Source organism: Globicephala melas, chromosome X (genome assembly GCF_963455315.2).
Source record: "Globicephala melas chromosome X, mGloMel1.2, whole genome shotgun sequence".
In the NCBI taxonomy this organism is placed as follows: Eukaryota; Metazoa; Chordata; class Mammalia; order Artiodactyla; family Delphinidae; genus Globicephala; species Globicephala melas.
The window spans coordinates 66,934,033-66,959,517 of NC_083335.1; the positions used below are offsets into that span (position 1 = coordinate 66,934,033).

The 25,485-nt window shown below is 36.5% G+C and overlaps 2 protein-coding genes across 8 annotated transcripts in view; both read left to right on the forward strand.

The window, feature by feature from the left end:
- Positions 1-25,485, forward strand: part of PHKA1 (phosphorylase kinase regulatory subunit alpha 1) — a 131,140-nt gene that overhangs the window by 89,842 nt on the left and 15,813 nt on the right. For all 7 annotated transcript variants that reach the window (XM_060292559.1, XM_060292560.1, XM_060292562.1 and 4 more), the window contains 11 exons: positions 3,183-3,261; positions 5,191-5,357; positions 7,736-7,912; positions 9,494-9,585; positions 9,944-10,083; positions 18,914-19,070; positions 19,545-19,624; positions 20,793-20,871; positions 21,012-21,141; positions 24,207-24,308; positions 25,260-25,375. In XM_060292559.1, the coding sequence (XP_060148542.1) occupies positions 3,183-3,261; positions 5,191-5,357; positions 7,736-7,912; positions 9,494-9,585; positions 9,944-10,083; positions 18,914-19,070; positions 19,545-19,624; positions 20,793-20,871; positions 21,012-21,141; positions 24,207-24,308; positions 25,260-25,375 (1,319 nt within the window). The remainder of the gene's footprint in view (positions 1-3,182; positions 3,262-5,190; positions 5,358-7,735; positions 7,913-9,493; positions 9,586-9,943; positions 10,084-18,913; positions 19,071-19,544; positions 19,625-20,792; positions 20,872-21,011; positions 21,142-24,206; positions 24,309-25,259; positions 25,376-25,485) is intronic.
- Positions 1,883-2,257, forward strand: LOC115849583 (large ribosomal subunit protein eL31-like). Its single transcript, XM_060292681.2, has one exon. It carries the CDS (start codon positions 1,883-1,885, stop codon positions 2,255-2,257), a length of 375 nt encoding a protein of 124 aa, XP_060148664.1.

The window sequence follows — 25,485 nt, forward strand, 5'->3', positions numbered from 1 at the left end:
AAATCATAACACTGTCTGATGTGGTTCTCAAAGTATGTAGAGGAGATCTTTAATGCAGTTATATATTGGGGGAGGTAAGGGACTGAAAAGGAAATAAGGTTTTTTTCAAGCATAAACATTGTAAAGCAATTATACTGCAATAAAGATGTAAAAAAAAGGAAATAAGGTTTTTACACATCACTTTAAACTTGTGAAATGTTGACACTAATAGACAATGATATATGTATAATGCATGTTTGTATATATTATGTAATACCTAGGGTAACCACTAAGAAGTCTATACAAGGAGATAAAGTAAAAAACACTGTAGATAAATCAAAATGGAATTCTTGTGTTTCAGAAAGCAGGAAGAAAAAATAGAAGAACAGAGGAACAAACAAAAAACAATAAGTAAAATGGCAGACTCATTCCTAATATATCAATAATTACATTAACTGTAAATAGCCTAAATATACCAATTAAAAGACTGAGATTGGCAGAGTAGATTTTAAAATGACCCACATATATGCTGTCTCCATGAGATTCACTTCATATGTAACAATATAGGTAGACTAGAATAAAATAATGGAAAAAATATGCCATGTAAAATTAATTTTAAAAATCAGAAGTGGCCATATTAATATCTGGTAAAATAGACTTCAGAATAAAGAGAAAAAATATAGATAATAAAAATAATGTTAAGAATGAGGAAGGGGATATAGCAACAGAAATGGAGGAGTCTTTACAAATTATAAAAGAATACCAAATACAATTTTATAAATCTAGATAAAATTGACAAATGTCTAGAAAAGTAAATAATATAAGAATAAGCTTAAGAAATAGAGACACATATAGAGAACAAACTTATGGATACCAAGGGGGTGGGATGAATTGGGAGATTAAGATTGACATATATACAGTACTATGTATAAAATAGGTAACTAATGAGAACCTACTGTATAGCACAGGGAAACTACTCAGTGCTCTGTGGTGACCTAAATGGGAAGGAAATCTGACAAAGAGAGGGTATATGTATACATATAACTGATTCATTTTGCTGTACAGCAGAAACTAACACAACATTGCAAAGCAACTGTACTCCAATAAAAATTAATTTAAAAAAAGAATAAGCTTAATAAGAAATATGCATAAAACTATGTAAAAAATTATAAAGCTAATAAAAAACATAAAAGAAGATTTTAATTACTAGAGAGACATACCATGTTGCTAGATGGAAATAGTTAATATTGAGAAGATGTTCATTCTTATTAAATTAATCTATCAATTCAGTGAATTCCAAATCAAAATAAAGACAAATTTTTATGAACAAGCTGAATCTAAATTGCATATGGAAGAGAAAATGTACAAGAATAACCAGATTTTTTAAAAACTAGAAACAAGAGAAGATAGATCCATTGGAATTACAATAATGATAAAGACAGCAATCCAAATAGCAGCAAAAGAATATAAATAAATACATTTGGGAAAATCATTCATTTAGGCCTGCTACTTTACATTTTATGCAAAATTAAATTCTAAATAGATTAAACAGCTAAGCAACAAGAAAAACTATAAAAGTATTAGAAGAAAGTATGGAAGAATGTTTTTGTGATCTTGGGCTGAAGAAAGCTGTACTTTGCAAGATGCAGAAAGGAAAACTTGACAGATTTTAAAACATGAAAATCTAAATTAATCTTTGTTTCTAAATAAATATTTTATACAAAAATGAAGTGTGGTTGAGGCTGAAAGACAAATAATAAAGTAGATAAAATATTTGCCATACATATGATAGAGAAAAGGGTAATAGTCACAAAACATAAAGAGGCCTTGAAAGTCAATTGAAAAAAAAAAGATTAGTTTTTAAAAACATGGGAAAAGAGCTTTCCAACCCAAGCCTGGCAGAATGGCTCCTGCAAAGAAGGGTGGCGAGAAGAAGGGCCAGTCCGCCATCAACGAGGTGGTGACCAGAGAATACACTATCATCATTCACCAGCGCATCCATGGAGTGGGTTTCAAGAAGCATGCCCCTCGGGCACTCAAAGAAATCTGGAAATTTGCCGTGAAGGAGGTGGGAACTCCAGATGTACACATTGACACTGAGCTCAACAAAGCTGTCTGGGCCAAAGGAATAAGGAATATCCCATACCATGTCCATGTGCGGTTGTCCAGAAAACATAATGAAGATGAAGATTCACCAAACAAGCTCTATACATTGGTTTCCTATGTACTTGTCACCACTTTCAAAAATCTACAGACAGTTAATGTGGATGAGAACTAACAGTTGATTGTCAAAGTTTTCGAACCACCAAAAAAAAAAAATGGGAAAAGAACATGAACAGGCAATTCATAAAAGAAATACAAATAGCCAGTCTATACATGAAAACATGCTCAATCTTACTAGTATTAAAATTAAAACAATGTATTTTTTAACGTATCAGATAAACAAAGATTAAAAAGATTATTAACACCATTGTTGTTAAAGATGTGGGGAAACAATCACTTTCTATACTGATGGTAGACATAGTGGCACAACTTTTTTAGTGTGCAGTTTGGCAGTCTATAAAGTTTTTAGTAAGTGTTCCCTTTGTTCTAACAGTTCTACTTGTAAGAATTTATCCTAAGGAAATAATAGAAAAATTGCATCACAGTGTTGTTTATAATACAACAGTCTAAATATCTGTTATGGAATCATTTTTAGCTTTTGCAAAGAATTAGTTAGAAAAAGTGGATCACAAAAGAGTATGTGTAGTATGATCCCCTTCACATAAAGCTGGATAATTGTTAGCCTTCTAAATATTTTTTATGCCTACACACATGTAAACCAAAGCTCATTGGATGAGATGATGTATAAAATGTTCAGCACAGTACTCAGCACATAACATTCAACATATGGTTGCTGTTGTTATTATTGTCAGCATTCAGTAATCATTCTGTGTTCTGCAATCAGGCAATGTGCTAAATACTTACAATAAATAAGATACTGTCTGTGAGGAACTCTCCTCTCTTGGTCATCATCCCTTACCATTTCCCATTCTGCACAGCGTCATTGGCTCTCAGATGAAGTGTTGAAATATAGGGTGGTCAACGAGGACTGTCTCATTTGTACCATCACCACCAGAAAGTTGGTTTAAAATAATTGAAAGATTCCCCTTATTTCAAAGTTAAAACCACAAAGATTGTTTTAAAATTCTCTTCATTTTAAGATGAAGATGGAACCAGCTTGAATTCAAGTATCCTGGCAGCACTCCGAAAAATGCAGGATGGCTATTTTGGTGGGGCAAGGTAAGTGACCTCTATGCACTCAGTAGTGAAATGTGAAATTTGGATGCTGGGTATAGTAATGGTAGACTTGTGATGCCTTTCTCTGTATCTTTAGCAACATATACCCATCCTATTCCAGGAGCTGGTGTTTGATAGATTGAATCAAGGAATTTAATGTTAAAGAGAAGGGTTGGAATTTTTCCCCACCCTGTTCTTTGCCTACACCCCATAAATTCAGTGGATCAGGAAACTTACCCTGGAAGGAAGGAAGAATGGAAGGGAGGGAGGGAAGGAGGGAGGAAAGTAGGTTACTGGACTATTCAATTCTCACTGCTTTTCTTTTTTCCCTAAGTTTTTATTTTGAAAAATTTCAAGTAGACACAAATATGCAAGAATCTTATTGAATACCATATACCCTCCCTCAGAACTCACCTGTTGTTAACATCTGTCCCACTTGTGTGTTCTCTCTCCCCCATTCCCTCCCTTCCTTCCTCTCCTCCCTCCCTTCCTCTCTTGTTCCCTACCCTTCTCTCTCTCACACACATACATATATGTGCACGCACACACACACACAGGCACACACACTTTTTTTGCTAAAGTGTGTGAGAGTTAGTCAGAGATATCATGACTCTTTAACCCTAAATACTTCAGTTTCTGTCTTCTAAGAAAGAGGGCATTCTCATACATGGCTACAATATAATCAACACACTCAGAAAAGTTAATATTGATATGATACTATTATCTAATACGGAGTCCATATTCAAAATTACCCAGTTGTCTCAATAATGTTTTCCCATAGCTTTTTTCCCACTCCAGCTCCAATGAAAGATCACTCGTTGGCTTTTAGTTATTATATCTCCTTGATGTCTTTTAATCTAGAGCAATTCCCCAGCTGTTTGTTAATATTTCATTACAATTTTCATTACAGTTTTAAAGAAAGAAGGTCAGTTATTTTGCAGAATGTCTCTCAGTTTGTTTAAAATGTTATCTTCTGAGTCACTTTCCCCTGTCTGAGTTTACTCATTGGTGACCTCACAATGGACGTGTCTATTGCTTGCCAGCCCTTCCATGGGGAGAGCACTTCTCTCCATATTCTTCATAATCCTCCATTCGTGTCTAGATTCCATTATGCTTTCCGCAACAATCTTTGACCAAATGGCTTTATCTTCCATTGATCAATCAGTTATTACTAATGGGGTTGTAAAATCGTGATTCTGTGTTTCTATCATTCTTTGTACATGTATTAGTTGGAATCCTTCTGTTAAAAAAAAAAGCTCTCCCTTACCCCCTTTAATTTTGTAGTTTTATTGCCAGCATAGAGTCATAAATTCTTATTTTATTTTTATGTCATGCTTCATTCCATTGTCTATTTCAGTGTACATATTATTCAAGATCTGGCCATTGGGAGCCCCCTCAAGCTGACTTCTTTAGAAAATCAGTACTATTGACTTTCCCTTTGGGTTTGGTTTTGCAATTGGCTTTATAAGTAGGGGAAGATATGGCTTACAATCTACTATAATTCTTAAAATTGTCAGATACCATTTTTTTCTTTTCAAAATGGTCTTTTTGAGTATTTTTTGAAATGATATGACAGATTTGTGGTGATTTATCTTCATTCTGTCCTAGCTTCTCTTGCAGCCAATGGAAGTTTTTGCCAGATATTTGGCATAGTTAGCAATATAGTATGTGGCAGTGAAAGCGAGCAAAACTGATCTGCTGGTGGATTGTGAACCCATAATTGTAGTCTTTATTAACATAGTACCCTAACCTATACTACACTATGTCTAGGAGTGCTGTAAATTTTCACTTTTACAAAATTTGTACTAATGTATAAACGTTAGTAATCCCCCAACAGAACATTCTAGGTATCCTTTTTATCACTAAACTGTTGTTGTTTTGAAAATGATTTCCTCTGATTTTCTGTTTTCTGTTTGCCCTGTTAATTGTCAGGATTCAAACAGGTAAACTGTCAGAGTTTTTGACAACATCTTGCTGCACACATTTGAGCTTTATGGAACCTGGACCTGAGGGTAAATTGTACAGTGAAGATTATGATGACTATGATAATGAGCTGGAATCTGGTGACTGGATGAATGGCTATGGTTCAACCAGTAATGGTAAGAAGGCTTCATAAATGCACTGGCCTTACTGGACAAGAATACAAAGTATTGTTGAGCATCCTCCTTAATATTTCTCCTGCCAGCAGTCTCACTCCTATTTAATACACCTAATACACCTTTTGTTTGGCTTTACTTTTCATTCTTCTACTTACCTTTGGTTTCTGGTCTAATATCCCTGTGGTGATTGTGGAGTATAGAGTTGGACTATCCCTTACTAAGGTTAGGGGAGATTTCTCTCCCAGGTACATAAAATGACTGGTACTTTAAAAATGGGAGGAAGCAATGGTGAGTGAGAGATATTTAATCAAGTATGTAGTAGGAACACTAGACATATACGTACTGCTTTTTGACATTAAAAAGCATAAAAAGTATAAAATTCCATCAGAGTTCTTTTATATAGAATATTATATAATCTATAATTTTATATTCTAATATATTCTATATATTCTAATTTTATATAGTTCTTTTATATAGAATATTATAGGGGTACATCAGAATCTCTGGGGAGGTCTGCGTAGTTTGAAAAACCCGATTTGGTATGCCTATTGCTTTCATATTACAACTAGACAAATAACGCAGAACAAAATCTAATTGGCTTCTATGAATACAAAGATGATATAGTGAGAAAGCATCGTGGGGGCCTGACAAACACCCTAAAGTGTTAAAATGCTGACCTAGGCAGGGCAAACATTACATTATTTGAATCCCACAGAGAGAAGGGCCAGTGGGAGTGAATTATTGTTCTAGTTATGTAAAACATGGTTTGCCTGCTTTCACTGTCTGGTTTTCTGATTGTTAAGCCTATATCTTAAGGCAGTCAGTTTCTTTATCTTAAGAGTGGTGTGTTGGAGAGAAGAAAAATAAATAAATTAGCTTTCCTCAGTGAGCTAGCAAGCATAATCTCATATACAATAAACCAAAACACTAGCAGTCAGAAGGACTATTTTCTCATTTGGGCTCAGCATTTACTCACCTAAGTACCGTTTAATTCACTCTGTTTTTGTAAGTTCTAAAATAGTGTGAATTTCTTTGTTTGAAGAGTACATTAAATACAAGATTATTTCCTGTTATCAGTAATACCCAAAGTCATGATATCTATCTTGGCATAAGCTGAAATATTTTGAAAACCAAATAAGACTGGTCAGATATTGAGGTTGTTTGCTATTGCATAGGTAGTTGTGATTTACATCTGTAGCACTCATTCTCTTAGATTGCTTTCTTAAATATATCTCTTTAATGATATGTTTTGCTAAGCTTGATATTATGCATTCTGGGTCACTTTCCCCTGTCTGGGTTTACTCATTGGTGGCCTCACAATGGACGTGTCTGTTGCTTGCCAGCTGTTCCATGGGGAGAGCGCGTCTCTCCATATTGTTCATAATCCTCTACTCAAGTGTCTAGATTGTATTCAAGGTTATAATATTTGTCATTAAGATGTCACTGAGTATGAGGTCCACTCCTGCAGCTCTGCTAGTTCCCATTAGTCACATCAGAGTACAGAAAGACATCTGGAGAGTTCCCCAGAGGTAATCAAAATCCAGAGGATACATGACTGACGTAGCAAACTTCAGTATTGATCCAAACATTGGGCTTTTCCAACTATAAATGTTGCAAGTGTTCATGTAAAATCTGAAATGTTAAGCAGCCACAGGATATATGTATTTTTTTTGTTTCCATTATCCATAGTCAGAGAGAATGTTATAGAAGGTGTGGGGGGGAGGGAGAGACCAAGAGGATAAGGACTATATCTGTCTTCTTCAGCACTGAAACCTCAGCACCTAGTACACCACCTGGTCCATAGTGGGCAGTAAATATTTGGTGAATAAATGAAGGGGGTAACAAAAAAGACCAACGTGTGGTCAGTAGTCCTTTTGACACCAGTGCCACATGGAGCTTGTTTTTTCTTTAGCAATTGTAGCTGCCATTTGTGGAATCTGTCTGTTTTCAGCTAGGCTCAATGTTTAGTAGAAGATTTTTGCCCTTCCCCACAAGTCTCCTCATACCAGTGAGACTCAAAGGGCCCTATTCTACTCCTCCACCACAACTGCCACCACCACTACCATCACACACACATACATAGATTATGAAATGCTCCACCTGGCCTATAATAAGCTCATACTACTTTCAGGGAACCTAATATTGTCTCAACAAAGTTGAAGAACAGGTGGATCCTGGTAAATAGCCATAGTTTCTGAATAGTAAAGCTACGAGATTGTATAATGATCACCAGCTATTTTCCCCCATGAGCTAAAACAACCTGGTTTTGGTGCTGTGTTGTGGGCACAGGAGCCAGTCATTCTGTTTGGTGGGGTAGATTGTGAAGTAACTAAAATGTTTATTTTTTTCTCTCCCCCCTCCCCCCACTAACCTTGCAGCTCGCTGTGGTGATGAAGTTGCTCGTTATTTAGATCACCTTTTGGTGCACACGGCTCCCCATCCTAAAGTAGCCCTTACCTCACAGAAGAGGGGGATAAATCGGTTCCGAGCTGCTGTGCAGACAACCTGCGATTTAATGTCCTTGATGACCAAGGCCAAGGAGCTGCATGTACAGAGTGAGTAATGCCGTGACTCACTGGAGTCAGGAACAGGATGACATGAAGCCCAGGATGGGGGTGGAGTGTTTATTACAGTGTAGTCAGGAACTTTGTTTTGTTCACTGCTTTATCCCAGCATCTCAGACAGCACCTAGAACATACTAGATGCTCAAATATTTGTAAAATTAATGAATTTTTACAATTAAAAATGGGTAATTAATGGGTATAGTTTTGCTATAGATAGTGCTGTGTAGTCTGGTTTAACCAGTTACATAGCAAGAAGAGACAGAACAAGAGACATGGAGCATATTCAGTTTTAACATCAAAGTATTAAAATGTGGAAAGGATTTTTTCCTCCTTTGGAAAAGTTACTAATTTGGAAGTAATTTTATTTAAAGAGAAAGCATTGCAGACTATTACAAGATAGCCTTGCAATGGAAAGGGAGATAGTCTCCCTTAAGTAAGCTAAATCTGGTTCCTTAGGCCAGCTGTAACTTATACAGTCAGTTGTTCCAGCAGTGTAGAGCTGTATTTGTCAACTACAGTATCATTCTTCAACAGCTTTACCATTCTTCTCCCCAAGACTACTATCCTCCCTCAGTAGTATTCACAGTGGAGGATGTCTTCTACCACACATTGCCAGGAGTAGTCATGGTTCCTAAGAGTGTTCAGTACCTGTATGATAGTTGCATATGAAGGGACAGAAGGGCTCCTTGGCCATACCTAGAGGACCTAAATGTTAACATTTCACAGATGATGAGAATGATTGAGATGCATGATCACACTGTCTAAAATTTTACTGACCATTACTAAACAAAGATATTAAGCATGATCATTGGGGAATCATTTAACAGTTAGAAAAGGGAAAAGCTTAGCATACATAGCCTTTGCGTATGCTTCCTTGACAAAGGGCTTATGCAAAGACATCAGCTTTATTAAGTTATACTTCTTGATTGTGAATCAGGAAACTTGAGCTTAATTCCCAGCTCTGCTACTTACTTGCTTGAACAGTTATCTGAGCTCTGTATCTCTCTTTCTCTATCTGTAAAATGGCAAAAATGACAAGAGAGTCTCTCCTTAGAGGTTACGGTAAGTGTTTCAACAATGAACTGTAAGTAAAAATCTTAGGAATATCTCGAAGTTGGTCAGCCACTACATTTTTTGATTCCCTAGATAGGGTCATCCGTTTATCTGTTCTCAAGCAATTCCAACTGCTAGCAGCCAGATATTCTTCTGAGAGAGTCCAGAAAATATAAAATGTAACTGGGTTCTTTCTGTTATATGTGGTATTCTATTAAAGTATCAGTGATGGCACCATTGTGGTATTGATTACGTTTGTAGAATTTAATATCTTATATGTCCAGCTGATGCTATAATTCTAGATATTCCATTCAAAATATGTTGATTGATTGATTGAATATCCTTTGATTTATCTGACCTTCATATTTCTTTTCTTTGCTATTACCAAGAAAGGGTAAACTTCTCATTCTTGTTCTATAAAGAACCAACCCATATGTAACTTCATTGTTGAGGTCAACTGTGCATTTTTATTAATCTCTTAATTATCTAAGCTTTTCCATAAATATCAACCTCTTGCAGATGTACACATGTATCTTCCTACAAAGATATTTCAGGCTTCCCGGCCTTCACTCAACTTACTTGACTTACTTCATGCACCACAAGAGGACCAGGTAAATTTGCACAGGAGGTATTTCTATCAGCTTTTTGCAAAACTGCCATTCTTACAGAAAATAATAGAACTAGCCATTATGGTTTCTACTAGTAACTGGTGGTAGGCAAAATGCCACCATGGTGAAGATATATGTCCTTTTTAGTTCACTTTTTAAATGGGCAAGTTTTTCTAGTCAGGCTTAAGAAAACTAGATTGCTGTATCATGCATTCTGAAGGTGTCATTGTTTTTGCTTTACTTTTTGTCAAAATTTAGGAAACTCTTATGGAAAAGGTTTAGAAAGTGAAAAGATCAACACTCTAGGGCGTTATTTAAGGTGAGCACTTGTGGATTTTTTTTGTCTTTTCTCAAACTAAAGGTTCCCTCTGTTCGTGTAGAAATACATCTTCCTAGAGACCCATCTGGGGAGGTGGACTTCAAAGCACTGGTTTTACAGTTGAAGGAGACCTCCAGCTTACAGGAGCAAGCTGATATCCTCTACATGCTATATACTATGAAGTAAGTGATGGATATTATCAATCTACTTTCATGATCATATAGAAAACGAAGTATAGCATAGTAAGTATAGCACTGCTCTGGAGTCTCACTGATGTGGATTTGAATAGTTTTGCAACCTACCCACTGTGTAACTTTAAAGTCTCAATTGTCCTCATTTATAAAATTTGGATTATACCCACCTCATAGAATTGTTTTAAAGATTAAAATAAGATAAAATATCTGCAGTCTCTAATACAATGCCTGGTACATAGTAAGTGACTAATAACATAAACATTATTATCATTATTATGGTTATTTTAAGCCTCCATTATTTGGTAAAATCTACAGATAAATAAATTTTAACTCAAAAGAAGTAAAAATATGGAGGCTTACAGGAAAAAAAAAGTAGCATTAGTGAGTGTTTGCTGTGTGTCAGGCACCCTCTGCTAGGTACATTTTATCTAGGTACCTCTAACTCTACGTACCTTGAACTCCTCTTTCCTGTCCCCCAAATTCCCCCACAAAATTACCTGTTCTTCCTCATTTATTCATGTTGTCAGCACCATGAAGAGGCAGCATGGACCCCCGCCCTCCCCTAATTGGTTTTGGATGTCATGACTGATGATGCCATACACATACCAGAAGGGTGTGGGTCCTTAAAAAGCAGGGAAAGAGGCTGGATTTGGAATTTTATTATGATTAGGAGGTGAGGCTGGGATGAGGGTTCATTCTCAACAGCACCAAAAGAGGGAACACTCAGACTTTTTTATCAACTTGCCCAGGAGTTGGCTGGAAAGGAAAGGGGAATGGTAGGACTTGAAAGCAGTCAGCAGTCAAATATCAAAAATGGAGTCGCAAAAAAAGAAAAAAAAGTGGAGTCGCTCCTATGAAATTCTCCATCTCTATTGTTGGAATCAACACCTACCTAATCATCAAGCCTTCTCCCTATATCCAGTTAATCACCAAGTCTGTCCAGTTTTACCTCTAAATATTTATCTTCTGCATCTCTAATATTGCTGCCTTCATTCAGACCTATGTCTCTCCCTAGGACTATTGCTACAGTTTCCTAACAAGTCTTTCTACTTCAATCTAGTTTTCCTCAAACGCATCCTCAACAGAGGAGGGAGAGTAACTTTGATGATGTTGCCGAAATGCCCAGGCTTACACAAAAGTAGAGAGAATAGTGTGATGAACACTTCTGGACCCATCTCCCAGCCTGAACAACTAAAAACTCATGGTTAATCTTGTCACATCTATATTCTCATTCTCTCTTCCTCCTGGATTATTTTGAAGAGGATACACCAAACATTTTATCATTTTATTCTTAAATATTTCAGTATTATTTCTAAAAGACAAAAACCTCTTAAAACATAACCACAATGGGACTTCTGGTTCTGGACAAGATAGAGTAAATGCATTTCTCTCTGTTCCTCCTGCTAGGTACAGGAGGACATTATTTATAAAACAAACATAACAAGATGTTGAAAGGTGGAGAGAAGGCAGCAGGCTGACTAAGGACCTCATGATTCGAGGACTGAGAGGGTGCTGACGTCCCCAGGTTTTCTTTGTTGCCTCACTGGGTGCTGGAGAAGCCAGCAGCCTGAAAAGGCCAGTCAGTGGGCACAGACAACAAAAGCCCTAAGGAAAACCCGTTCTTCCCAGACAAAGGGCTAGGAAAGAGGCACTCTAGCAACACAGACAACTTTTAAACAATAACCACTCTATTCCAGCCAAGCACCAGAGAAAAATCTGTGGTGCTACCCCTGTCAACAAAGGCTGAGTGGAAAGCCCAGACTTCTGCTCTCACCAAGGCAGGCACTGCTCCACCTTTCTCACTGCCAGGGGAGTGTCAAAGAAGGCTAGGTAGGGATTTGGGACTTTCATCCCCTCTAGGTGGTAATGAAGTCCCCTTGGCCTGACTCCAGAGTCTATGCCATTTCCATCAGATTATGGTGTTTAATGAGTAAGTAAAAAAGGAAGCTGAAAAGCCCGCCAGCACTAAAGTCAAAGTTTTACACATCCAATTTTATTAAAAATAGCCCAAACATATTTTAAGCCATTTAGGGCCTGCCTGCTTTGTATCCTCCTCAAAACTCAACCTGCATCTGCTAGCAAGAGATAAGCCCTGGGCCATGAGTGTCCCAAACCATTGCTGCCATTCAGAACTTTCTAACCTAGAGCCTCCCCACAGTGCTACTGAGGGACTACACCTAGACCTGTAACCCCCCTCCTCCCCTCTTCCCTGGGAGTTCCCTTGCCCTCCTCCTGTTATGGATGGTAGAACTTGTGCCTTATATAAGCCTCCTGACAGTCTGATGCTGGGAGGGACTTTGCCTCTCATACAACCCTGTCCAAGTGCCAACTGTTAAAGCTTGTTATGTGCTACTACCAAGAAAAAGACATGGGTTTTATTACCCCGATACCTCTATTCCTTTCCTTTTTCCTTTAGGATAAGCAGTCTGTTCAAAAAGTATCAGTTGAATACTTATGTACCAGTCACAATGCTAAATGCAGAGTAATGAAAAGATAGAGAAGGTGAGAAGAGATAAGGGTTAAGGACAGAATGACTAATGACTGTAGCTTGAATGAAAACTGAAGATTCAGCAGGGTCATTGGGATAGGCAAGCAAAGGCTTGAAACACTCATGCTTTCCTACCAATTCAGATAGTCCATGGTTGACTGCCAATTCTTCTACTCCTAACACGAGTTTTCTTCATCTAATCCTGTACATACTAACTTCACCATAACATCTGATCAAAACCTGTAATCTCACTAGAACTAGTTACTCTAGTATCAAACCACTTGAGTAGATTGTTTGATGTGCTGCATGGTTTTTAATACACTTGGAATTCTGCCCAATATCCCTTGTGGATTTGAGTAGAAACTGGGAGGTGGGGTTTCCTATGTCTGTTGACTAGTATTCCTTCTGTGAGTTGTCTGTTCATAACCATTGTTTGCTCTCCATTGGGTTATTTATATTTTCCTTATAGTAATAGTATATATTACTATTTTGTTTGTTATATTTGTTGCAGATATTTTGTCCAAGGAATTTGTGTTTTAACTTTGTTCATATGCTTTTCTCTATGCAAAACTTTCGTTTTTTAAAAAAAATATTTATTTATTTACTTATTTGGCTGCACCGGGTCTTAGTTGCGGCACGCAACATCTTCGTTGTGGCGTGGGGGATCATTAGTTGTGGTACGTGGGATCTTTAGTTGCAGCATGTGGTGTCTAGTTCCCTGACCAGGGATCGAACCCCGGCCCCCTGCCTTGGGAGCGTGGAGTCTTAACCGCTGGACCACCAGGGAAGTCCCAAAAGTTTTGTTTTATATAGTCTTTTCTTTTTTGGCTTCTGAGTTTCTTATCATGCATGGGGAGAACGTTCTCCCCTCCCAGAATTTAAAAATATTTTAAATACCTTTAAGAATTTTAAAAAATTTAAGTCCTTAATCTACTCAGAATTCATTTTTATGTCTTCTTACTCAACATGTCTAAAGTCAAATTCAGTCTTTACCAGAAACCTACTACTGCCTGACGCTTTTCATGGTATTATCATTCTTTCAGTCACCCAGACTTGAAATTGTGTCAACATCAAGTCCTTCTAATCCCCTGCCTCTCCCTACCACATCACCACCACTACTGTTGGGAATCAGTGACCAAACCTATATCCTCTATAATCTAACTTTCAACCTTTACCATTGCTCCCCCATCACAATGTGAATACTGCCACCAAAACAGCCTGCTACTTATCACATCCAAAACAAAGCCTGTACATGACCACTTTCAGACCTTGGTTCATGTTTTTTCCTCTGTCTGGACTACTCTCCTTTTACCACATCCCATCTCTCTTCGTTGGAATTCTAGCTATCCATCAAGACCTGGATCATCTGTCACCTCCATGAAACTTTCTCTGATACCTAGGAATAAAAAGGATCTTCCCTGATTATGAGATCTCATAACATTTATTTTCATATTATTTATTTTTATTTTGACTATTTCAAACTTAGAGAAAAGTTGTAAGGATAGTACAAAAAAAAGTTCTGAGAAAACCATGATTCAAAAAGTCATGTACCACAGTGTTCATTGCAGCTCTATTTACAATAGCCAGGACATGGAAGCAACCTAAGTGTCCATCAACAGATGAATGGGTAAAGAAGATGTGGCACATATATACAGTGGAATATTAGCCATAAAAAGAAACAAAATTGAGTTATTTGTAGTGAGGTGAATGGACCTAGATTCTGTCATACAGAGTGAAGTAAGTCAGAAAGAGAAAAACAAATACCGTATGCTAACACATATATATGGAGTCTAAAAAAAAGAAAAACAAATGGTCATGAAGAGCCTAGGGGCAGGATGGGAATAAAGACACAGACCTACTGGAAGATGGACTTGAGGATATGGGGAGGGGGAAGGGTAAGCTGTGACAAAGTGAGAGAGTGGCATGGGCATATATACACTACCAAACTTAAATTAGATAGCTAGTGGGAAGCAGCCGCATAGCACGGGGAGATCAGCTCGGTGCTTTGTGACCACCTCGAGGGGTGGGATAGGGAGGGTGGGAGGGAGGGAGACGCAAGAGGGAAGAGATATGGGAACATATGTCTATGTATAACTGATTCACTTTGTTATAAAGCAGAAACTAACCATTGTAAAGCAGTTATACTCCAATAAAGTTTTAAAAAGTAATAAAATTAAATTAAAAAAAGAAAAAAGTTCTGGATATCCTTCACCCAGATCCCTCAGATACTCACACTGAGCTTTAATATCTCTCTCCCCCCCCGCCTCCCTCCCTTCCTGTCTTGTTCTTCATCATCTCATCATCACCATCACCACACACACATTTTTTTTCTGAACCATTTGACAGTATGTGGCAAACATGATCCCCTTCTACCCCCAGATACTTCAGTGTGTATTTCCTAAAGACTAGGAATTCTCTTATATAAGCACAGTATAATTGCCAAAATCAGAAAATTAATGTTAATATAATACTGTTATCTAATCTACAGACCTTAGTGAGATTTGTTGGTTGTCCCAATAATGTCTTTATAGCAAAAGAAAATCTAAATGATGCATTTCATTTAGTTCTTATGTGTCCCTCATCTCCCTTAATCTGGAACAGTTCCTAAGTCTTTATTTTTAATGTTATTGACATTTTTGAAGGATACAGACCAGTTGTTTTGCAGAATATCCCTAAATTTTGGTTTATCTGTTGTTGCCTCATAATTAAATTCAGGTTATGCATTTTGGGCAAGAATGCTACTGAAGTGATGCTGAGTTCTTCTCAGTGTATCCTATCAGGAGGCACATAGTATTGATGAGTCCCATTTCTGGTAACTTTGACCACTTGGTTAAGGTAGTATCTTCCACGTTCCTCCACTGTAAAGTTACTATGTTATACTTCAAAATTAAAACTATCTTGTAGAGATGTACTTTGAGACTGTGAAAATATCCTGTTACTCTTCAGACTTTCATTCACTGTTTCTTGAATCCATTGATTCGTATAGTATAGATTTAGTTTTATTATATTAAACATTTATATATAATTTAATATATTGAATAGATAACACATTATCATGGTTCAAACATTTTAAAGTACAAAAGGATACAGTGAAGGGGTAAAAAGTCTTTCTCCCACCTCTGTTCCCCAGATACCTGGTTCCCCTCCTCATAGGCAATCAATGCTATTGATTTTTTGTGTATCCATCCAGGGACATTTTATGCATATATAGGTAAATACAGATATATATGTGTTTACTTTTATACCTGTTTACCCAAATGGTAGATTGAACACCTTTTCTTAAGTTTAAAAGCCATTGGTACTTATTTTGCCAGATGTTCTTTTGTTGTTTTTTATTTTCTTATCTATTTGTTGGAATTCTTTTTTTTTAACCTCTTAATCTCCCTCACCTATTTCTCTGCTCCCCCCACTCCTCTCTCCTCTGGCAACCATGTTTGTTCTCTGTATCTGTGATACTATTTCTGCTTTGTTATGTTTGTTCATTTGTTTTATTTTTTAGACTCTATATATAAGTGAAGTCATACAATATTTATCTTTCTCTGTCTGACTTATTTCACTTAGCATAATATCCTCTAGGTCCACCATCCATGTTTTTGAAAATGGCAAGATTTAATTCTTTTTTATTGCAGAGTAATATTCCATTGTGTGTGTATGTATGTGTGTATATGTATATGTGTGTGTGTATGTGTGTGTGTGTATGTGTGTGTGTACATATATATATATATATATATATATATATATCTCACATCTTTATCCATTCATATTGATGGGCATTTAGTTGCTTCCATATCTTGGCTATCATAAATAATGCTGCAATGAACAGAGCTGTGCATATATCTTTTCAAATTAGTGTTTTCATTTTCTTCAGATAGATACCCAGAAGTGGAATTGCTGGATCATATGGTAGTTCTATTTTTAAGGGTTTTGGTTTTGCCTTTTTTGAAAATTTTATTGAAGTATAGTTGATTTACAATGTCATGTTAGTTCAGGTGTACAGCAGTGATTCAGTTTTTCATATATATATATATATATATATATATATATATATATATTCTTTTTCAGATTCTTTTCCCTTATAGGTTAGTACAAAATATTAAGTATAGTTCCCTGTGCTATATAGTAGGTCCTTGTTGGTATTTCTAAGTTTTTGAGGAATCTCCATACTGTTTTCCATATGACTGCACCAATTTACATTCCCACCAACAGTGCATGAGGGTTCCTTTTTCTTCACATCCTCACAAACACTTGGTATTTCTTATCTTTTTGATGATGGCCATTCTGACGGGTGTGAGGTGATATCTCATTGTGGTTTTGATTTGCATATCCTTGATGATTAGTGATATTGAGCATCTTTTCATGTGCCTATTAGCCATTTGTATGTCTTCTCTGGAAAAATGTCTATTCAGATTCTCTGCCTATTTTCAATCAGATTGTTTATTTTTTTTGATGTGAATTGTATGAGTTGTCTATTTTGGATATTAACCCTTCATTGGATATATCATTTGCAGTTGTCTTCTATTCAGTAGGCAGCCTTTTTGTTTTGTTGACAGTTTCCTTCTCTGTGCAAAAACTTTTAGTTTGAGGTAGTCTCATTTGCTTATTTTTGCTTTTGTTTCCCACACCTGAGGAGACATATCCAAAAACATATTGCTAAGACCAGTGTCAAAGAGTATACTGTCTATGTTTTCTTCTAGAATTGTTATAGTTTCAGGTCTTACATTTAAGTCTTTAATCCATTTTGACTGTATTTTTATATATGGTGTGGGAAAGTAGTCCAGTTTGATTCTTTTGCATGTAGCTGTTCGGTTTTCCCAGCACCGTTTATTGAAGAGGCTGTCTTTTCCCCATTGTATATTCGTCTCCTTTGTTGAACATTAATTAAACATATAATTGTGGGTTCATTTCTGAGCTCTCTATTCTGTTCCATTGGACTGTGTGTCTGCTTTTGTGCTGGTTCCATACTGCTTTGAAGACTGCAGCTTTATACCATAGTCTGAAGACAGGGAGCATGATTCCTCCAGCTTTTTCTTCTTTCTCAAAATTGTTTTGGCTATTCAGTGCCTTTTGTGTTTCCATACAAATTTTAGAATGATTTGTTCTAGTTCTGTGAAAAATGCCATTGGTATTTTGATAGGGATTGCATTGAATCTGTAGATTGTCTTGGGTGGTATGGTCACCTTAGCAATGTTAATTCTTCCAATCCATGAGCACGGTATGTCTTTTCATTTGCTTATGTCACCTTCAATTTCTTTTATCAATGTCTTACAATTTTCTGAGTGCAGGTCTTTTACCTCCTTAGTTAGATTTATTCCTAGGTATTTTATTCTTTTTGATTTGATTTTAAATGAGATTGTTCTTAATTTCTCTTTCTGATAGTTTATTGTCAGTGTATAGAAATGCAGCAAATTTCTGTATATTAATTTTGTATCCTGCGACTTTTCTGAATTCATTAATGAGTTCTAGTAGTTTTTTGGTGGAATTCTTTATATATTAGGAAAATTGGCCTATGAATTGCAAATATTTTTCTCAGTTTGTAATTTGTCCTATGACTTTGCTTATAGTGGTTTTTGCAATAAGAGTTTTGTATATTTATATATACATATATATATAAATGTATCAATCTTTCTTTTATGGCTTTTGGTGTATAGTTCACAGTTTAAAAGTCCTTGACTCTGAAATTATAAAATAGTTCTCCCATATCTCTTTTAGTACTTTAACACTTAAATTTGATACATTTGGAATTTTGGTGTACAGTGTGAGGCATGGATTCAATGTTTTATCCAGATGGCTACTTGATTGTCTTAACATCATTTAATAAATAATCTACCTTTTATCATCTATTAAACTCCCCAATTTCATAGCACTTCATATATCTTTTATGGTACTTCACAGTTGACTTGTGGTATAGGAACTTTTACGACAATAATGTATATGATGTGTGTGTGTGTGTGTGTGTGTGTATATGTATCTTTTAAAAATAATCACACATTCTTCTTACTTCTTCATTAGTTCCCTAAGTGTAGCATACTTTCTGAACTTTCAGTAGTTAAATTAAATCTTTGACTTTAATTTCAGCTACTTTGAAGCCCATTAAGAGGGTAAAAGAATGTATTTTGTCAAAACACAACTGAAACTAAGACTTATTCTTGTCTAGGTATTCGGCTTTCAGTACCAACTTAAAAATAGTTTTACGAGAATTCGTAGTAAATAACATTCATTTCCTAATGAGAGAAACCTATCAAAAACAGGCATATTCTCTATGACACAAACAAAGTATTGTTGCCTGTAGCTTTATTTATAATTAATGTAGACCTGCCTTTAACATTCCAGAGGACCTGACTGGGACACTGGATTGTATGATGAAGGGAGTGCAACAGTCAGAGAGCTGCTTACTGAGCTCTATAGCAAAGTTGGAGAAATTCGTCACTGGGGCCTGATCCGATACATCTCTGGAATCTTAAGGAAGAAGGTGGAAGCACTCGATGAGGTACTATAAATTCTTCTTGAATTTATACCAAATCTAAATGGAGGTGCTTTTTATAAATTGGTTTCTGCAGTTGTTTTTTAAGGCAGTCACCACAGCATCTAACCGTTTAAGATGTTGTTTTTCCCACATAACATTTCTGATTATCAGGTAGCTTTTTTTGTTTATGAATGTCAAATATATAATACTGAAGCATATAAACTGTAGACTTATAGAGGTGTTATAAACTATGAGGATTCTAGGTCTTAAGAATGAATTTATACTAGGCTAAAAGTTCCTACCTTTTAGGAGATAAAAATACTTCATTGTTCCTTCCTAGAAATCCCTCTTCTCTGATCTTCATCGCATTTCCTGAGGAAAAGATTGATGTGTCATTAAGTTAAGGGGGAGCAAAGGTTTCTAGGCTGAAAACAGAAAATTTCGTGGAAATGTGAGGTGTTATGGGAAGGATAATACTATTATACTATTTATTCCTAGGCCTGCACAGACCTTCTCTCCCACCAGAAACATTTGACAGTGGGACTCCCTCCAGAACCTCGAGAGAAGACCATCTCTGCGTTAGTATGGTTTTTGTTTGGGTTTGATGAAGCTTCTCTGAGACTTTAAGGAGCTGTGTGGACTGACTGCAATTCTCTTGTCCTAATCTATAAGTGGATGATAATGTCCTACGTGTGTGAGCTTCTATCAGGGACAGTGAATGTGAGAATGTTGGTAGTGATAGGACATGAGTAAATGAAAGAGAAGGCTCACAGGGAGTAGTACTCAAATGTATTTTGCTCTTTTGGGGTTTTTTTGTTTGTTTGTTTTTACTTATTGGCTTTACCAAACGTTTTATTCAAAAAACAAACAAACAGGGCAACTGGAATTAGCCCCCACAAAAAATCAGCTATACTCTAGACTTTGTTCCAGGCCTCTCTCCTTGGCTTATAGATGGCTGTTTTTTCCTTATGTCTCTTCACATTTCTTCTCTCTCTGTGTGTCTCTGTGTCCAAATTTCTCACTTATAAAAGACACCAGTCATATTAGATTAGGGCCCACCCAATTACCTCACTTTAGCTTACCTCTGTAAAGACACTCTGAGATACTAGGGATTAGGATTTCAACATAGGAACTTAGAGGGAACACAGTTCAATCCATAACACCTTATTCCTGGCAAACAGAACCTTTTATTACAAATCAGATCAATTTTGTGGCTACTGTGGGCAATCCAAAAGAAGATGGCATGCCCCATGCCCCCAGAGTGCTTAGTATCAACAGGAGAGTCAGAAGTGTAGGAGGGTGTGTGTGTGTGTAAACTGATGAAACTATAAAAAATCAGTATAACTCTATAAGGTGTGATTGTAAAGTAATAAAATGTCTTCCAAAAGGCACAGCTTAAATTTAGTTTATTACTTTTTAGCCATAATAGTTACTTGTCAAATGTTAAGAATTAACCATGAAAGACTGGTCTGGAAGGACGTCATGGGGTGAGTTTTAAATACAATTTGGAAGGAGAAGGGCAATCCAGGCTTACAGACGGGAGAGCAGAGCTCTCCTGAGTTGATATGGGCCAGAGTGCTTTGGGGAGGCAGTGAACTATGAAGACTGAAAGAACCAGAATGCTACCAGTAATGATGAGATGTTGAGACACTGACTTGGACTTGGGAGGAGCTTTTTTATTTTCTCAATAAATTTAGCTTTAAGTAGTTGCAGAATTTTGTCTTTCTTCACTGTCCTCTTCCTTAGACCTCTGCCCTATGAAGTACTCACTCAGCTGATAGATGAAGCCAGTGAAGGGGACATGAGCATTTCAATTCTTACACAGGTGAGCAGAATTATAAAGCCTAATCTGGTGATTGATATTTAAAAGTTTGTTTTCAGTTGATCTGGCAATTTCTGAAGACCACAAAATAAGCCTTGTGAGATCTAGGGCATAATTTTTGTCTATATTCATTCCATGCACAGGAAATAATGGTATATCTAGCCATGTATATGCGAACTCAGCCTGGCCTCTTTGCTGAAATGTTTCGACTTCGAATTGGTCTGATCATACAAGTTATGGCAACAGAACTGGCCCACTCCCTTCGATGCTCAGGTATTCAATTAAGTAACTGTTTGAGGCAGAATTCACTTTTAATAGAGTTCTATTGAGTTTTGAATCAGGAGGGAAAGGAATCTAAAAGATTTTTATCGGTAGCTCAGAAGCTGCATATAGCAGTCTTGTTCCCATGTTAGTCAGTCTCTATACAAGTCAAGGGACTGCTATGACAAATTTATATATTAGTTATCAACTTCAAAATTCCACCTCCTAGGGGCTCTGCACTCCCAATGACATTCCTACTAACTCCTAGAGTGATCCGAGGCATACATCAAACTAAGTGTGATAGACTGGGTTCAATTCTGATTCAGGCATGGCCACCTCTGGCTGTCAGATTGAGTCACCACATCAGTTTGATTATAGTGTCAGTATTCTGTCTAGTCAACATCAGGATCAAATAAAGGAAGGCAATATTTCTATTCATATTTATCTGACAAGACTCTTTTTGATATTAGCTATAGGTATATTTGGCAAGGTAGCAATTTTAGTTAGAAGAATAGATGGGGCCTTTGGAAGCTGTAGCACAGAATTATGGGGAGACCCCGTGGCATGACTATTTTTTCCTTCGGTATTTGATTTCAACAAGAATGGCAAAGTAATAGAGATAGGGATTGAATACAAAGATAAAATCACAGTTGCAAAACTCAATTTTAGCCATTGTTTCAGTTAAATTTCCCCAAAAGGCTTTTAATTGAGCTGTTAGCAAGTAGCTAAATTTATTGGTTTGAATCTAACCTAAATTACATGAGATAATGTATATTTAAATAACCCTTTAAAGGAATAAAGCTAATGATTATTTTATACCTACCATATGCCAGACACTGTACTTTTTGCTTTTTATTTACATATATTATCTCATTTAATCCTTACAACAACCAACTGGAGAAGGTATTTTTATCTCACTTTTACTGATGGTAAAAGGAATTGAAACTCAAACTATTGGATGTAAAATAGGCTCAAGAATGTATTGTATAAAGAAGATGTGGCACATATATACAATGGAATATTACTCAGCCATAAAAAGAAACGAAATTGAGCTATTTGTAATGAGGTGGATAGACCTAGAGTCTATCATACAGAGTGAAGTAAGTCAGGAAGAGAAAGACAAATACCGTATGCTAACACATATATATATGGAATTTAAGAAAAAAAATGTCATGAAGAACCTAGGGGTAAGACAGGAATAAAGACACAGACCTACTAGAGAACGGACTTGAGGATATGGGGAGGGGGAAGGGTGAGCTGTGACAAAGCGAGAGAGAGGCATGGACATATATACACTACCAAACGTAAGGTAGATAGCTAGTGGGAAGCAGCCGCATAGCACAGGGAGATCAGCTCGGTGCTTTGTGACCGCCTGGAGGGGTGGGATAGGGAGGGTGGGAGGGAGGGAGATGCCAGAGGGAAGAGATATGGGAACATATGTATATGTATAACTGATTCACTTTGTTATAAAGCAGAAACTAACACACCATTGTAAAGCAATTATACCCCAATAAAGATGTTAAAAGAAAAAGAATGTATTGTACAACACAGGGAATATAGCCAATATTTTGTAATAACTGTAAATGGAAAGTAACCTTTAAAATTGTATAAAAATTTTAAATTCTTTAAATAAAGCTAATGAGCAATTTTTAAAAAATGAAACTCAGAAAGGTTAATAACTTGCACGAAGTTACATAACTGGTAAATAGTGAAATTTGAGTCCAAGTCTGCCTGATTCCAAATGATCGCCAGTTCAGCACATTGTTATAAGATTACATGTATATATATATATTTTTCTCAAGCTTTGGTATCAAGTGATGTTTTATGAGAGTCTGATTATTCAATAATAAACCTCAAGAAGGGATAAATCCGCAAACATTCTTCACTTTTCCTTAATTGCCCATTACAGATTTTTTTTTTCCTGTGGATTCATCAAACCATGGCTATTTATTTCTTCTAGGATAAAGTCAAGATCCCTGGGTCTGATATTCAAGACCCTCAACAGTCTGGCCTCTACCTCCCACTTCAACAGTACTTCCCACTAATTTTATCAGTCCCCATCCTTGGAGATTGATGTCTCCTCTTATTTCCAAAGCATTTATTGTCTCTACCTCTCATTTGACACTTAGTATAGCCATGCCATGTTTTACTGTTGTTTATCTTGTTTACATGTCCAGTCTTTCCCAAATAGTTGGTCAGCCTCACAAGGTCAAGTACCATGTCATACCTGTTTGTACTAACATTGTTTAAAATCATGACCTACATGTAGTAAACTCATAATAGGTGTCTGATGTTGATGAACAAATTCAAGTTATATTCTCAATATTCTTCATAATTTCATAGATTCATATCTATTCTCTTTTTAAATCCCCATATTTCCAGATAGAGAGAAGTTTTGATTATTTTAGCCCATCTTCATAGATACAATCATTGCTTTCTCCGACTGGTTTCCAGTTCCATTGTACTCCTTTCATTCTTCCCACTTTCAAATAAAGATTCTACTGAGTATCCTAATGATGTGGAAGAGGGGTGAAGAAGAAATCAAGGGCCTAGTTAATCCATAAACTGGATAATCAGTCCTTAAATTATTAAGAATCTGTTGGAGGATGAATACCTAGGCAGTATGGTGCTGGAAATTTATTTTCTTTAACATCTTTATTGGAGTATAATTGCTTTACAATGTTATGTTAGTTTCTGCTGTATAACAAAGTGAATCAGCTATATGTATACATATATCCGCACATCCCCTCCGTCTTGTGTCTCCCTCCCACCCTCCCTATCCCACCCCTCTAAGTGGTCACAAAGCACCGAGCTGAGCTCCCTGTGCTATGCAGCTGCTTCCCATTAGCTATCTATTTTACATTCAGTACTGTATATATGTCAATGCTACTCTCTCACTTCATCCCAGCTTACCCTTCCCTCTCCCTGTGTCCTCAAGTCCATTCTCTACGTCTGCGTTTTTTTCTTCCAATCAAGTGACTCAGAAATTCTAAGCAAGAAAGGAAATAGAGAAAAAAATAGGGTGAGAGTGGCAGGTCAATTAGAAATCCCTCTGTTCTAACATTTCTGCTGAGTAGCTGAGGAAGCCACAGATGGCCTGATGAATCTCAGTCCTTCAGCCATGAAGAACCTCCTGCATCACATTCTCAGTGGCAAGGAGTTTGGCGTGGAACGAAGCGGTAAGGTTGAATCACTGCATTTCTATTTCAGAATGTTTGTTTTAAATGTCTCATTGATTTTAAAGTGTTTCTTTTATCAGCGGAACTTTTCTCCCAAATAAATAGGACCCCAGTATATGAAAGTTAAAACCAAAGCTGTCTTCTGGAACAAGATTTGGAAACCACTGTGTGTCTTTTTTTCCCTTAAATGATATGTCAGTTAAGTAGATTACTAGCATATTTTGTTTTGGACTGTTTTATACATTCCCTTACATTATCTTAAGACTCTACTTTAGGACAACTAGCAACCTGTATCATCTGAAACTTTCTTGTATTCCAGTTGGCAATAATTCAGTAGCACTTATAGTGGTGTGTGTGTGTGTGTGTGTGTGTGTGTGTGTGTGTGTGTGTGTGTGTGTGTGTGTGTGTGTGTGTGTGTGTGTGTGTGTGTAGCTGCTACAGTGCACCTGATACATCCTTTCATTTTTAAATTCAAATACGTTTAGGGGTCTATCACAAATTAACCTTACACCTGCACTTGGTGGTTTGGTAGTGGTATTTGATATCAAGTACCTAAAACATCAGAGCAAATTAAAAGAGTTATCTCTCATGCTTAACTTTTAGACTTAGAATAAATAAATATATAATGTCAGATGGATGGATACTAGACCTTAGATAGTTATAAAGCAGTGTTCCTCAAGCCTTACTGTTCATAAGAATCACCTGGGTATCTTGCTAAACTGCAGGCTTTAATTCTAGAGTTGGGCCTAAAATTCTAACAAGCTTCTAGGTGAAGCTAATGCTGCAGGCCTGTGGACCACACTTTGAATAGCAAGGTTTAGTTGGTTGTTTGGTTTTTATTATTATTAACATAAAAGGAGGACATACATCTAAGTCTTTTAAATGTGGTGGAGAAAAAAATTTGAACCTGGTTATCCTCCCTCTTTCTCTTTAATCTGTCATGCTATATAGTTCGTCTCACTGATTCAAATATCAGCCCTGCTATTTCTATCCGTGAGATTGGTGCTGTTGGAGCAACCAAACCAGAACGAACTGGGATTATGCAGTTAAAAAGTGAGATAAAGCAGGTAAGATACTACTTGGGAACTGAGCTGGGATACTTTCATATTTAAGAACATTCTTTTGGACTCAGACTTTGTTAAGATCATGTATTTTGTTTCATATTCTGAGTTTAATT

What these genes read in the sequence shown, in the direction of transcription:
- LOC115849583 (XM_060292681.2), top strand. Translation starts at nt 1,883, where the DNA reads ATGGCTCCTGCAAAGAAGGGTGGCGAGAAGAAGGGCCAGTCCGCCATC.